The sequence below is a fragment of the Grammomys surdaster genome, unplaced genomic scaffold, assembly GCF_004785775.1.
Source record: "Grammomys surdaster isolate TR1022 unplaced genomic scaffold, NIH_TR_1.0 131, whole genome shotgun sequence".
In the NCBI taxonomy this organism is placed as follows: domain Eukaryota; kingdom Metazoa; phylum Chordata; class Mammalia; order Rodentia; family Muridae; genus Grammomys; species Grammomys surdaster.
The window spans coordinates 5,719,904-5,732,281 of record NW_021604589.1 but is presented as its reverse complement, the minus strand read 5'-3'; the positions used below and the strand labels follow the sequence as shown (position 1 = coordinate 5,732,281).

Below are 12,378 nucleotides of genomic sequence, written 5' to 3'. Positions count from 1 at the left end.
TCTCTCTAACTAACTCTCTCTCTCTCTCTCTCTCTCTCCAGGCTTTAAATTTTTGCCTCTCCTCCCAGTCCCCTTCCCAGGGTTCTTCATCCCATCCTCCCTCCCCTTTTCTGAGAGAGTGCCTCCCAGAACCCCCCTTCCAGGTGGCATCAATTCTCTACAGGATTAGGCACATCCTCTCCCACTGAGGCCAGACAGGGCAGTCTTCTGCTACATATGTACCAGGGGACCTTGGACTAGTCCAAATATGCTCTTTGGTTGGTGGCTTTGTCTCTGGGAACTCCCAGAAGTCCAGGATAGTTGACACTGTTGGTCTTCCTATGGGGTCAACATCCCCTTCAGCCCCTTCAGTTGTTCCCCTAACTCTTCCGTAGGTGTCCCTGACCTCAGTTCTATGCTTGATTGTAAGTATCTGCATCTGTCTCAGTCAGCTGGTGGTAGAGCCACTCAGAGAACAGCCATGTTAGGCTCCTGTCTACAAGTACAATAAAGCATCAATAATAGTGTCAGGGTTTGGTGCCCTCCCACAGGATGGATCCCAAGTTGAGCTGGTCACTGGTGAGCCATTCCTTCATTCTATGTTTCATTTTTTGTCCCTGCATTTCTTTTAGACAGGAACAATTTTGGGTAAAAATTTTTGAAGGCGGTTTGAAGTCCTCATCCCTCTACTGGGGACCCTGTCTAACTACTGAAGGTGGTCTCTTCAGGTTCCAGCTCCTTACTATTGGCCATGTCGGCTAAGATCATGAATTTTGAAGGCAAATGGATAGAACCAGAAAATATCTGGAGTGAGGTAACCCAGACTCAAAAGGACAGGCATGATGTGTACTCACTGATAAGTTGATATTAGCCAAAACGTACAAAATATCCATGATACAACTCACAAACCCTAAGAAGTTAAACTAGAAGGAAGGCCCAAGTGAGGATGCTTCAATCCCACCTATAAGTGGGAACAAAATAATCATGGGAGACAGAAGGGACCTGTTTGGCAGAGAGAAGAGGGAGGAGAAATGGGGCAGGGGCAGGATCAGGTATGGGGGAGACAGGAGAAAAGTCTAGAGGGTCAGGAGAATAAATGGAAATATGCAGCTACTGGGAGTGGGGGTTGGGGGAAACCTCTAGAAAGTTCCAGAGACCTGGGATGTGAGAGACTCAATCTATGAATTTATGAATCCATTGAGAATTTTAGTTCTCAGTGGAGGTGACATCACATCTCTTAAATGCTATAATATCACAGTATACTATATCTCAATTACTCATATGAGGATATACAGCTGTCCCACTATCAACACAGTAGGCTCACTCTGCTTTTCCAGAAACAATTACTTTTGCTTAATTATTTATTATGTATATTTATGCCTTTATTTTAATGAACAAAGGATACTTATCTGCTCTGTCATTACCCTGAAGATTTTGTAAATAAGTAACAGAACTCAATAGTATGATCCTACACATAATAAGATAGATTCTGGGGACTAGGGAAATGGCTCAGTGAGTATTTGTCATACAGGCAAGAGGAGTCAAGCTCATATCCCAGTAGACATTTAAAAGTTTGCATGTAAAGCAAAGTGTGGTGGCACACATTTGTAACTCTAGTGATGGGTGTGACTAGAGAGTGGATCCCAAGTATTCATTACCAGCTAATAGATATACAGGTTGAGTGAGTGACCATGTCTCAGAGTCAGGTGGACAATGATAAAGAAGGCACTAAGCTTCAATCTCTTGCTTCCACATGTATACAAACATACATATGCACAAAAATCTACAATACACAAACCTGCACCATACACATTCACACAAGATGTAGAAGTGTCATTTGGCCAAGGACAAGGAATTAGACTGTTTGGCAGGAATCTGACATTGGCCAAGGACAAGGAAATGGGCTTCAGGCAGGAATCTAAATATTAAGCTAACAAAGAAGTAGTTACAGACAGGAATCTAAATTTTAGGCTAGAACAGGGAAGTAGGCTTCAGGCATGAAAATAACTTTGGGCTAGGACAGGGAAGTAGGCTCAGATATTTTGGTCATCCTGATAAGCTCTTAAAAACAGGGATCAAGGGAGTGATTATGGGACTTTGTTTATTGCCTTGCTTGTTCTTTGACTATGTTTATTGTCTTGCTTGTTCCTTGACAATTTGCATCTATTGTATTGCTAGTTCCTCAACCTAGAACTGACCTTAATGCTTGCATGTAATTAAAATGGTATAAAAGCAAAAAGGAAGAGGGAAGATGGGATAGGGGGTTTCTGGAGGGCAGAAATGGAAAAAGGGGATGACATCTGAAATGTAAATAAATAAAATATCCAAAAAAGGAAAAAAGACAATGACTATAGTTAAGCAAACACATGCTCAGAGAAGGAGGACCAGGGGCTAGACAGTTTTCACTGGAATGGGCTATGACTAGCTATGAGTCAGGAAACTATTAAAAATTACTGATCCTCAAAAAAAAAGAAAGAAAGAAAAAAGAAAAGACAACTTTCTGACCTGTTGGACTGCTTGCAGGCTGTGTAGTATCTCCAAGTTTCCCAGCTTTAGTAATATGTCACACATGCTGGGGTGAGGATTACATCTGTGTTTGAGTGATATCTGCTTCTCTAAGTAACCATGTAAAATTCATTGGATTTGATTTTAGTGGAAGGGTAGTTTTGTGTGTCCTGGGCTTCCTATCTGGGGTGAGAAGGCATGTGTATTGTGTCTTCCCAGGAAAAGTTTTGTCACACAACAATGAAAAGGTTTGCTTTTCTAAAGGAATGATAGAAGGAGAACTGAAAAGGGAAGATAAATGAAAGCTCTCATTCAGACATCTGTTGTGGGTATCTCATAGACACACCCCCAAATAATTTTAATATATAGATATTTAACACAGTAACACATTAGAATCTCAAGCAGATACATAGTGTGTTGTTACCAGGAATCATGTCAAATGTATTATCATACAGATGTAACACACATTGATTCACTCTTCCTCTGAACAATTTCATTGTAGGCAAAAATATTTTCAGGATACTGACCATCAATTAATAAATAATATGATCCTGAAAAAAAAAAAGAAAGAGCACAGATTCTTCTATAATGCTATTCAAGTTTGAGTACTGTCTCTGGCCCTTATTAGGCTTTGCAATACTTATGTCCAGCCCCTGCTTTTTAGTTGGTTATAGTTTTCTGTGTTGTCCATGTTATGAGGATTCTCATAGCATCTAATTTAGCAAGCTATGGGGAAGTACATAGAGATCCTTCCGTAACCTCTGGATTATTATTATTGAATTCTCAAGTGTCTGCCCTTTTAGTCAGGCAATGATGAGAAACAGGAGTTAATTAGTAAAGTGATATAGATTTTTTTTAAAAGTTGATTAAATTTTTAATTTTCCATTCTTTTGACACAACTTAAGTGAGTCAAGGACCACAAATACAGCTGAGCACTTTATACTGGGACTGATTAGAGTGTTTCATTCCAAGCTGTGCCACCACACAGCTCCTTACTTGGTCCTCAGAGCTTTATGCTTCATTAGGTGTGAATTGTATTTTTGGACTCTGTGAATGTTGAGTTTTTAAATCCCCTGAGGATTGTAGTTTCCAAATATGAGTGCTTCTTTTTAGATTTTATAATAGAGATCCATGTACACATGTGTATGCGTTCATGCATGTGTGTGTGCATGTTCTCTCTCTCTCTCTCTCTCTCTCTCTCTCTCTCTCTCTCTCTCTCTCTCCCTCTCCCTCTCCCTCTCCCTCTCCCTCTCCCTCTCTCTCTCTCTCACCACACACACACACACACACACATACACACACACATTGTGGTAGTATAGAAAAGAAAGCTAAGCAAACTTGCACTCATACTTCTGGGCACCAGCTTTCCCATAGATGAGGAAGACATATAGCACAGACAGAATTCTGTACACACAGAAGAAGACACAGTAAACACTGGAAACCCTTCACCCTCTTCCTTTCCATGTCCTGAACTCCTCTTTGCTTAGAGACACTGTAACACCTACTGTCTGTCATTTTTGAGGAGAGTAGAAAAGGAGTGAAAAGAGCATAGAGTCCTTCTTCTGGTTATTTTTGTAAGTAAAAGTGTTGGTCAGATAAACTGTCTATCATTATAGTGACTCTACTCAAGTCCCAGGTGATTTCAGCAACATGATCAGATTTTTTTTTTGTAGGGTACAACCCAGTCATCCATAGCAAAGGTGGTGAAACAATTCTCTGAAGGAGGGAATTATTTCATATTTGGGAAGGATTTGTGTGTTGCTTCTTCCAGAGTTCTTGATTCAAGTTGCTTTGGTTAACCAAGAATATTCCCATTTGATCTAAAAGCATAAGTCAACTGAATATAGTTACTCACGACAGTACTATCAGAATTCAGGGGCCTAATTCAGGAGGATAACTGTAAATTCAAGACCAGCCTGAGCTACATAGTGAGTTACAGACAGTTTAAGCTATGGAATAAGACCTGGTCTCATCAAACAAACAGATAAAACTGATAACTGAAACCTAAGAATATGTCCCATTATTGGAAAGTGGTGTTCTCACCAAAACAGTTCAAATCCCCACTTCAAACAGCATGTCAGAAAATGTTTCTGTGTTTAACCAGCATTTGATTTGTAACCATTTGCTTGACTGAATAGGTGTGGCTGTTTGCACATAATCAGGTGGTTGGAATAAGTTTCTCAAGTGCTCTTTCTGAATTCCTTGTGTGCAAACACTAATTCTCAGTGCCCAGAGCTACAAAATGAATGTTTTCTATCACTTATGTAAGTGCTTTTTAAAGTCCCCTATTTCTCACTCCCCAGAAATACAAATTGATGGTACAGTTCGAGTGGCTGGAGAATAACCAAAGGCTTTTGAATTTCTTGTTCTGGTCATGAAATATTCATTCCAATTGTTAAATAAAGGAGTAGTGACCTTATTAGGAAGCTAGTATTCTAACTACACCTATTGCCTAGTGCTGCCTCTCTGGAAATAAGGTGAAAATTATATAGTACCACATAGCACCATGTCAGTATTGGGGAGGTAACTGCACCCAGCTGTACATGGGAGAATAATTCAAATAGTTGAATAATCTGAGTAATTGCTTAGTTTTTTTAAAAAAATTAAAAGCAGTTCTGTATTTCACAGAGATGTGGCTTTAAGTCTTGCTTTGCGAGAGGGAGTTCAAAAGAGAAGTCAGCCCCTCTGAACTAGCAATGCATCCTGATATAATTGTACCTGCATGCCTATTCTTTTGCTGCTGAGCTCAGTTCTCTCATTTTGCGTGAAGAATCCTTGTAATATTCAGGGAAACATTATGCTCATAGCTGTGGGCATCATAACTGTCCAAGAAACATCAGTTTGCTATTCTCTCCTTAGGAATCCAGCTGAAAAAGTGAAACACTCTATGACATCCAGAACTGTCATGCCATCATAGCTGAGCCTGGCTGTTGTATTGGTCATAAACAATTTGACCAAATGTCAACAGCAGACAGTGCCACTAACCATGATATATCAGGAACTATGAGCACAGACACAAATATCCAAGCACACTTGTAGTTACATATTTGACCAACCACACCCCTCTGTCACTGACATAGGGACAAATTCATTGTTAAAAACCTAAATCACAGCTAGGTCTCCTTCCTTCATTGACTTTATTTATTACTTTATATGTGTTTGTGTTTTCCTGCATGTCTATGTGTGTACTGCTTGTGTGTTTGGTGCTCTTGGAGGAGGTCAGAAGAAATCAATGGATCCCCCAGGGACTGGAATTACAGACAGCTGTGTGTGAGCCTCCTCATGGCTGCTGGAGTTTAAACCGGGATCCCCTGAAGAGTAGCTACTGTTCTGAACAACTGAGCCATCTCTCAAGCTCCATGGCTCCTTCATTTAACCTCTTAAACAATTATTTAAATGTTCCTGATGAAACTATTTTCAATACCAATTAGCATCAAAACTACAGAAGTTGCCTCCACTTATTTTAACCTGTTCCAACAGTATTTAACACACAGCCAAATTTTATAAGATGCCTTTTCTAACACTCTATGGTTGAGTATACTGTTTCCACACTTGAAAGGAACAAATCCACACACTTTTGCTCAAATCTAGCCATGTCTGGGTTGTTGCAGAAGAGGACAGGTAAAAATATGTCTTGACGATCTTCTATTCCTGCCTCAAAAATCACACAAAGGGTGGCTGGAGAGATAACTTAGAAGTTAAAAAGTACTTGCTGCTGTTACTGAAGTCCTGAGTTTGATCTCCAGTACCCAGATGACAGTTCACATCGTCTATAACTCTAGTTCTAGGGGATCTAATTTCCTCTTCTGGCTACTGCAAGTACTGCACACATGTGGTGCACAAATATACATGCAAACAAAACACCCACACTCATAAAATGAAGGAAAATATGTGGGAAGAACTGAGAGCCTAGTATTAGTTTTCCTGGTGAAGTTTCAGAAAACCACAGATGCCTGAGTCTCACTTCCAGAGATCCTGACAGGTCAGAGTGCAACCTAATCCTCAGATGGTCCCAAAGAACCCCCTGGTGTTACAGTATTCTGTTTTGCTGAAAGCATAATTTGCTCATAACAGGAGGAGGAATTGTAGGTGGGTAGCCAAAGGGATTCACTTGTGTGTTTTGCTGTCATCTGTCTCTAGGTGGCCCCTCAGAAGGCAAGCTGATCCCAGGAGATCAGATTGTAATGATTAATGATGAACCAGTCAGCGCTGCACCAAGAGAACGGGTCATCGACCTGGTCAGGTAGGTGACATATGCATTCACCTGTACCTCATTATGTTTTCTCACAGAGGCTGATGCATGGTTCTTACACCTTATCTGGCAGAGCCAGAGTTTCCTGTGGGCCAATGCAGTGCAGAATCATGAGCCTATACATTCATATTATAGAAATGTCAGTGATACTAACCACCAATAAAAGAAACAAAGAAATAGGTTCATACTTTTAATGATACCTATATCTCCATTACTATAGCCAAAAGGTTGCATTTCATTTCCTTCTCAAATTACTGACACATTGATTTTTCTGTAATCAAGGAGACTAAAATATGAGCGCTAAATATAGCATAAAGTGATGAGTAATTTTATATACATAATTCCATGGATACACAAACATAAAAATTCCCTGATTTTTTTAATACTTGCCTGAGTGATTCACTTTGTGATGATCAACTGAAACAAAAGTGTAATTAGGTCAAAGCCAAGATATGATTTGTTTATTAGTTTAATTTTATTGCAGACACAGATTGGTAAGTGGTATTTTTAGTTGGGCATCAGAGACTACATTATATATGAATTTTCAAATACTGGTCAAATACCTGCTTTAAAGCCCACTGAGTTGCACTTTCTCCAGAACTGAATAAATCTTTAGAATTTATTCAGGTGAAGCAAAACCTGTTACACAAACAAATCCACTTATAAAGTGGTGTCAAAGGATAAAGCGATGTGATGGTATGACATTTGTCTATTATAAACTGACACTTTAAACTGAAGAAGAGATCTCCTATCATGTAAGCTCACTCAGAACAAAAAGCACCTCTGCATTTGGGAAAAAGTGTTCTTTAGAAGAAATCTTCTTTTTTAAACTTGGTTTCTACTTCACAAAGACATCATGGATGGTTACATGACCTTGGAAGAATTTTGAGATGGGTAAGAAAACATAGAAATAGAAAAAGAGCTGTAGTCACTTTAGAGTGAGCAACTCTCCTATTCTTACCATGAGCAAAGAAAAAAGAAAAAAAAACTCGATTTACTAAGAAAATTCTGTCCATTGCCAAACAGTTGGTCTTTGCCATCATCTGGATGTTTCTGTCCTCTTCCAATCCAAATGCATATTTTGCAGCCTAATATCTATTGTGATAGCTTTAGGATGCCAGGACTTTGGGGAAGTGATTATAGCATGGTAGGGGGAGCCTCTAGGAATGGAATTAATACCATTATATGTATAAATGCAAAACCACAACTCTCACCTCAAAAAAGATAATAGGTAGTTTTATTCTGGAGCCAAATATGAGTGATCACATCCCAAAAACACAGACTTACATCACATCAAATCAACATTTCAACATGGAAGCAGTTTCACAAAGTCTTTATAGTGACAGAAGAAAGTCATAAATCAAGACAAATACATTGATGGACAGGTCAGAGAGACAGGTTATGGCAAAGCAGAAACCTTCTGTTGATGGCCTCAGATGCTGTCTGATGATACTCTTAACTTTCATGTGATGGAAGCTAGTGCTCTACTAAGTTAATACATTCCAAGGGATTTTAATCTGTTCAGCACAAAATGTTAGTTTTGACATGGAGGTAGATAAAAAGTAGCTATTTAGGAGGTTAAAGTTAGATAAAGATAAATTGTTATTTGGCTATAGACCTGCAAAATCCTAACCTTTCCACATTTGTTAAAGTTCTAATCAGCTAATCAGCCTTGTAGAATGTCCAGTTAGGATACTTTTTAGTAACTTTCCTTCACTTATGTCATTATAAAAGGTTGCCTATGCTATTTCTGCCATCCTAGGGTGCTGAACGACACTGCCTTTGAGGCTGGAATCATCAACAGATTGCAAATCTGCTGATGCCTTTCTATTAGGCTTTTGGGGCCATAGATCTGTGAGAAATAAACTTCTATAATTTATAAATTACTGACTCTACAATATTTTTGCAAGAGCCCCAAAGGACTAAGTCATTCTTTATTAGTCTGGGCCAAATATAATGGTATCTTCCTATCTAGATGGAGAAGTCATACTTGTACTCATTGAGCATCCAGATCTCTAAAGAACATTCTTCCATGGGGACAGGCACAGAAACTTGTATCATATTCACCCCGCATCAGGAACAAGACCTGGCCTGGGAATGACAGTTCAAATCTTTCTGTGGACCAGAAAGGCTGAACTACGTAAAGGCTATTTTTAGAGCCTCTGGGTTGAGGCCACTTCAGATAGTTTATATCTTGGGATACACATGGTGTCAGCAGGGACATGCCTCATCCAGCTGAGCTTTATATCCGCTTGTGTCCTAGAGGGCTATCTTTATGTTTAATGGCAGAAGTCCCATTTTATTTTCCTCTGGGTACATACCTGTGTGATTAGTCCTATTGATTCCTGTGCTTTCAGAAGGGTAGAAGAAATAATATATCTGTGTTTGGGTTTGCTGTGCCTGAATTGCTAGCTGCAGGACAGAATTGGAGAAAAAGCTATCTAAAAGTGTGATCACTTCCTAGCAATCTTACCTGGGGCGTCTAGAAAGGTTTTTTCCCCCAAGAAAGTTGCTTGTTTTTCTCATTGCTTAATTCATTGTTAAGGGAAAATGACATCAATCTAAATCCTCTCCAACTTTGTAGGTAAAAGAATAAATGAACCAATTAAAAAGACAAGATAGCAGGCAACAGCTTCACATCCAAATTGAGGCTGCCACATACTTTCCCAAAACCTGTGAGATAGCAAAGGTTTTGTTTCTTAAAAATAAAAAGAAAGGAAAAAAAGGAGATTGGAATAAAGAAAACGAAGAATATTTTATGACACATGAAAATCATATGAAATTCAAATTTCTGAGTCTGTAAATACAGTTTTACTGTAAAAATGGCCACACTTATTCATTTACATATTATCTAAGAATGCTGTCTCCATAGCCCACATGAGGAGATATGTCACAAATATATATGAGACATAGAAAGCCTAAGCTACTTTCTGTCAGATACTTATAGGACAACCTGATTGTATTTCTTTTTTTCTTTTTTTTGGTTAAGCCAAATTTAGACAAGCCCTAAATAATATCCAAAGACGTTCTCCAATAACAGAGTTATGATTTCTATGAGGCCCCCACATGCTTTCTAAGGAGATTTTCAGTGCACTGAACTGGAAGCCATTCATGCCTTCTGTTTCCCTGATTGTGAGAAAGTTGTTTGGGAAGATGTGTTGGTCATGTAACAAACGTGTGACCATTGAGGCTTCTAATCTTTTGTGTCTAGAGAAATCAAAGTAAAGGGATAGCCCTTAAGCAGGAAGAAAATTCTGGGGAAATGGCTCTGCAGTTTTATAGCTCTTCCTGTGTGAATAGCAAGTCTGAGGATCAGGGTTTGGATCCCTAGAACCTAAGTAAATGATAGGTAAGCATGGTGGCCCACCTATAATTGCAACACTTGGAAGAAGGTTACAGGGAATCCTGATAGCAAAATAGCTGACTAGACTAGCCCCATGGTGGGGGGTGAGCTCTAGGTTCAATTGAGAGACCCTGCTCAAAGAGTAAGGTGGAGGATGAATAATGAAGACCTAGGATCTTAACTTTGGGTCTTTACAGGCATGTCCACACAAACACATGTGCATACTATATGCATACTCTACATACTCGTACTTACATGAAAAAGGACAGGGAAATGAACTGTTAGAGTTTCTTACCCACTCAGTATTTCTAACTGATAGAAGTGTGAGACATATGTTTGAACAAATCATTCTTAGTTCTCTTCCTTAGACCACAGATTATTTTATCCTGGTGCTTGCTCTAGATAGCCATTGCATAATCTATTAGAACTTACATTGTTTACCAATCAAGAAGTCATCAAATTCCCATCCTTGTTTCCAGCTTCCTCACCTCAAGTGAAAATAATGTATTGACAAAGACTGCAGACTGTGTGGTGATTAAGGTAGTCCTCTTCATCAAGGGTCTGAAACCCATCATTTGCTAACCTATTACCACACCATTCCACATATTCCAACTTACCATGGTTTTGGCAGTAGAAAAGCATCCTAAGTCAGAAATCTAAAAAACATCCCAAATTTATTTGTTCCTCATTTTCCCAGGCAAGAAACCAGTTATTCTAAGTATTTAGTGAGCAATTTCAATTCACTGAGACTATTCTATTTCTCTTCTATCATTACCTTTAATTGTGTGGTGTTCAATCATCCCTTCCTGTCCATTAACATTATATTGGGCAGGACCCATAAACACTCTCATTTGGGAATGACCAGTTTGATTCTCCAATATACATTACTCAAACTCCATCTCCTCTTCTTTCGGAAAAAAAGAAAAAGGCAAATTCAACTAGATGGCTTGAAGAATAAAAGGTTGGATTTGTGCCTACTAAACCACATCCTCCATTTCCTTTTTAAAACATATATTCTGTATATATATTCATGTATATATTCTGGTATAGATTGAAATGCCCACCCCACCCCACCCAGATATGTTCACTTTTCCATGCCACTGTTAGCAAATGGTGGTACCTTTAAGATGTGGGTCATCTTTTAGTTACTCCTCTTAACACTGTAACCAAATAGAGAAGAAGCAGCTGAAAGGAAAAGAAGTTTGCCTTTGGCTTATGGATTGAGATGATATTATGAGAAATCTGTGGTGGTGAGAGTGACTTGTGAGTCAGGAAGCACAACAGAGGCATGATGGTGGGAGGAGAGTTGGTGCCTTCTTTCTTCATTTTCTTCATTCCAGGACTCTAGCCCATTAGATCCATCCACTGACATTCCAGCTAGCCTCTCCCCTCTTAATCCACTATGGAAAAATCCCTCACAGATAACACCCAAAAATGATGCTTCAACCTTCCTCATGCTGCCACCCTCTAATGCAGTTCCTCATGCTGTGTTGACCCCTCCCTAATTATTTTTGTTGCTACTTCATATCTGTAGTTTTACTACTGTTAAGAATCATAATGTAAATATCTGATACACAGGGTACCTAATATGTGACCCCTGTGAAAAGGTTGTTTAACCAGCAAGGGATTGCAACCCACAGATTGAGAACCTCTGCTCTAAATACCTTTTCAACTTGAAAACTCAGTAGGAAAAAATTATATCACTATAAGCATTCACTTGAATTGAATATTAGTACCCTGTCCTCTTCTCTATCTGCTTCTCAGCAGCTTTGAGGTAAATAGACTCCATGACATTATGCGTTTCTGACACATATAGCTGCCACAAATTCAAATCAACGTGGCTGTCCAAATGTGGTTTAAGGCCTCTGAAACTATGAGGCAAAATACATATTTGTCTTCTATGTTTCCTTTCTTCGATACTTTGATATAGCAATAGGAATCCAACAAGCAGAATGAGAGAGTTCAGATACATTAAACCTCTTTTCTCCACAGAAAGTCCTGCCCCCTCTAAAATGAAGAGCATGTGGGAAAATAAGAAAATTTAAGTCATTTTTATTTCAGCACTTCTGGTAGGATCATCCCAGGAAGCTGTGGTGCCCTTCAGCCTACTAGTCATTCCTGTGCCCCCTCTGCATTTCCCACACCTACATGCTTCCTATGTTCATATATGAAGCTTTTAGTGGTAAAAAGCAGAGGTACTGATGAAGCCCTCCTATTGCATGGTACAATCCTTCGGAGATCTGAATTCAATGAAAAATCTCTCTCTCTCTCTCTCTCTCTCTCTCTCTCTCTCTCTCTC

At 39.1% G+C, this 12,378-nt stretch overlaps 1 protein-coding gene across 7 annotated transcripts in view; it reads left to right on the top strand.

The window, feature by feature from the left end:
* The window catches only part of Frmpd4 (FERM and PDZ domain containing 4), a 992,697-nt gene that overhangs the window by 860,986 nt on the left and 119,333 nt on the right, over positions 1-12,378 (top strand). For all 7 annotated transcript variants that reach the window (XM_028761843.1, XM_028761867.1, XM_028761861.1 and 4 more), the window contains one exon: positions 6,625-6,727. In XM_028761843.1, the coding sequence (XP_028617676.1) occupies positions 6,625-6,727 (103 nt within the window). The remainder of the gene's footprint in view (positions 1-6,624; positions 6,728-12,378) is intronic.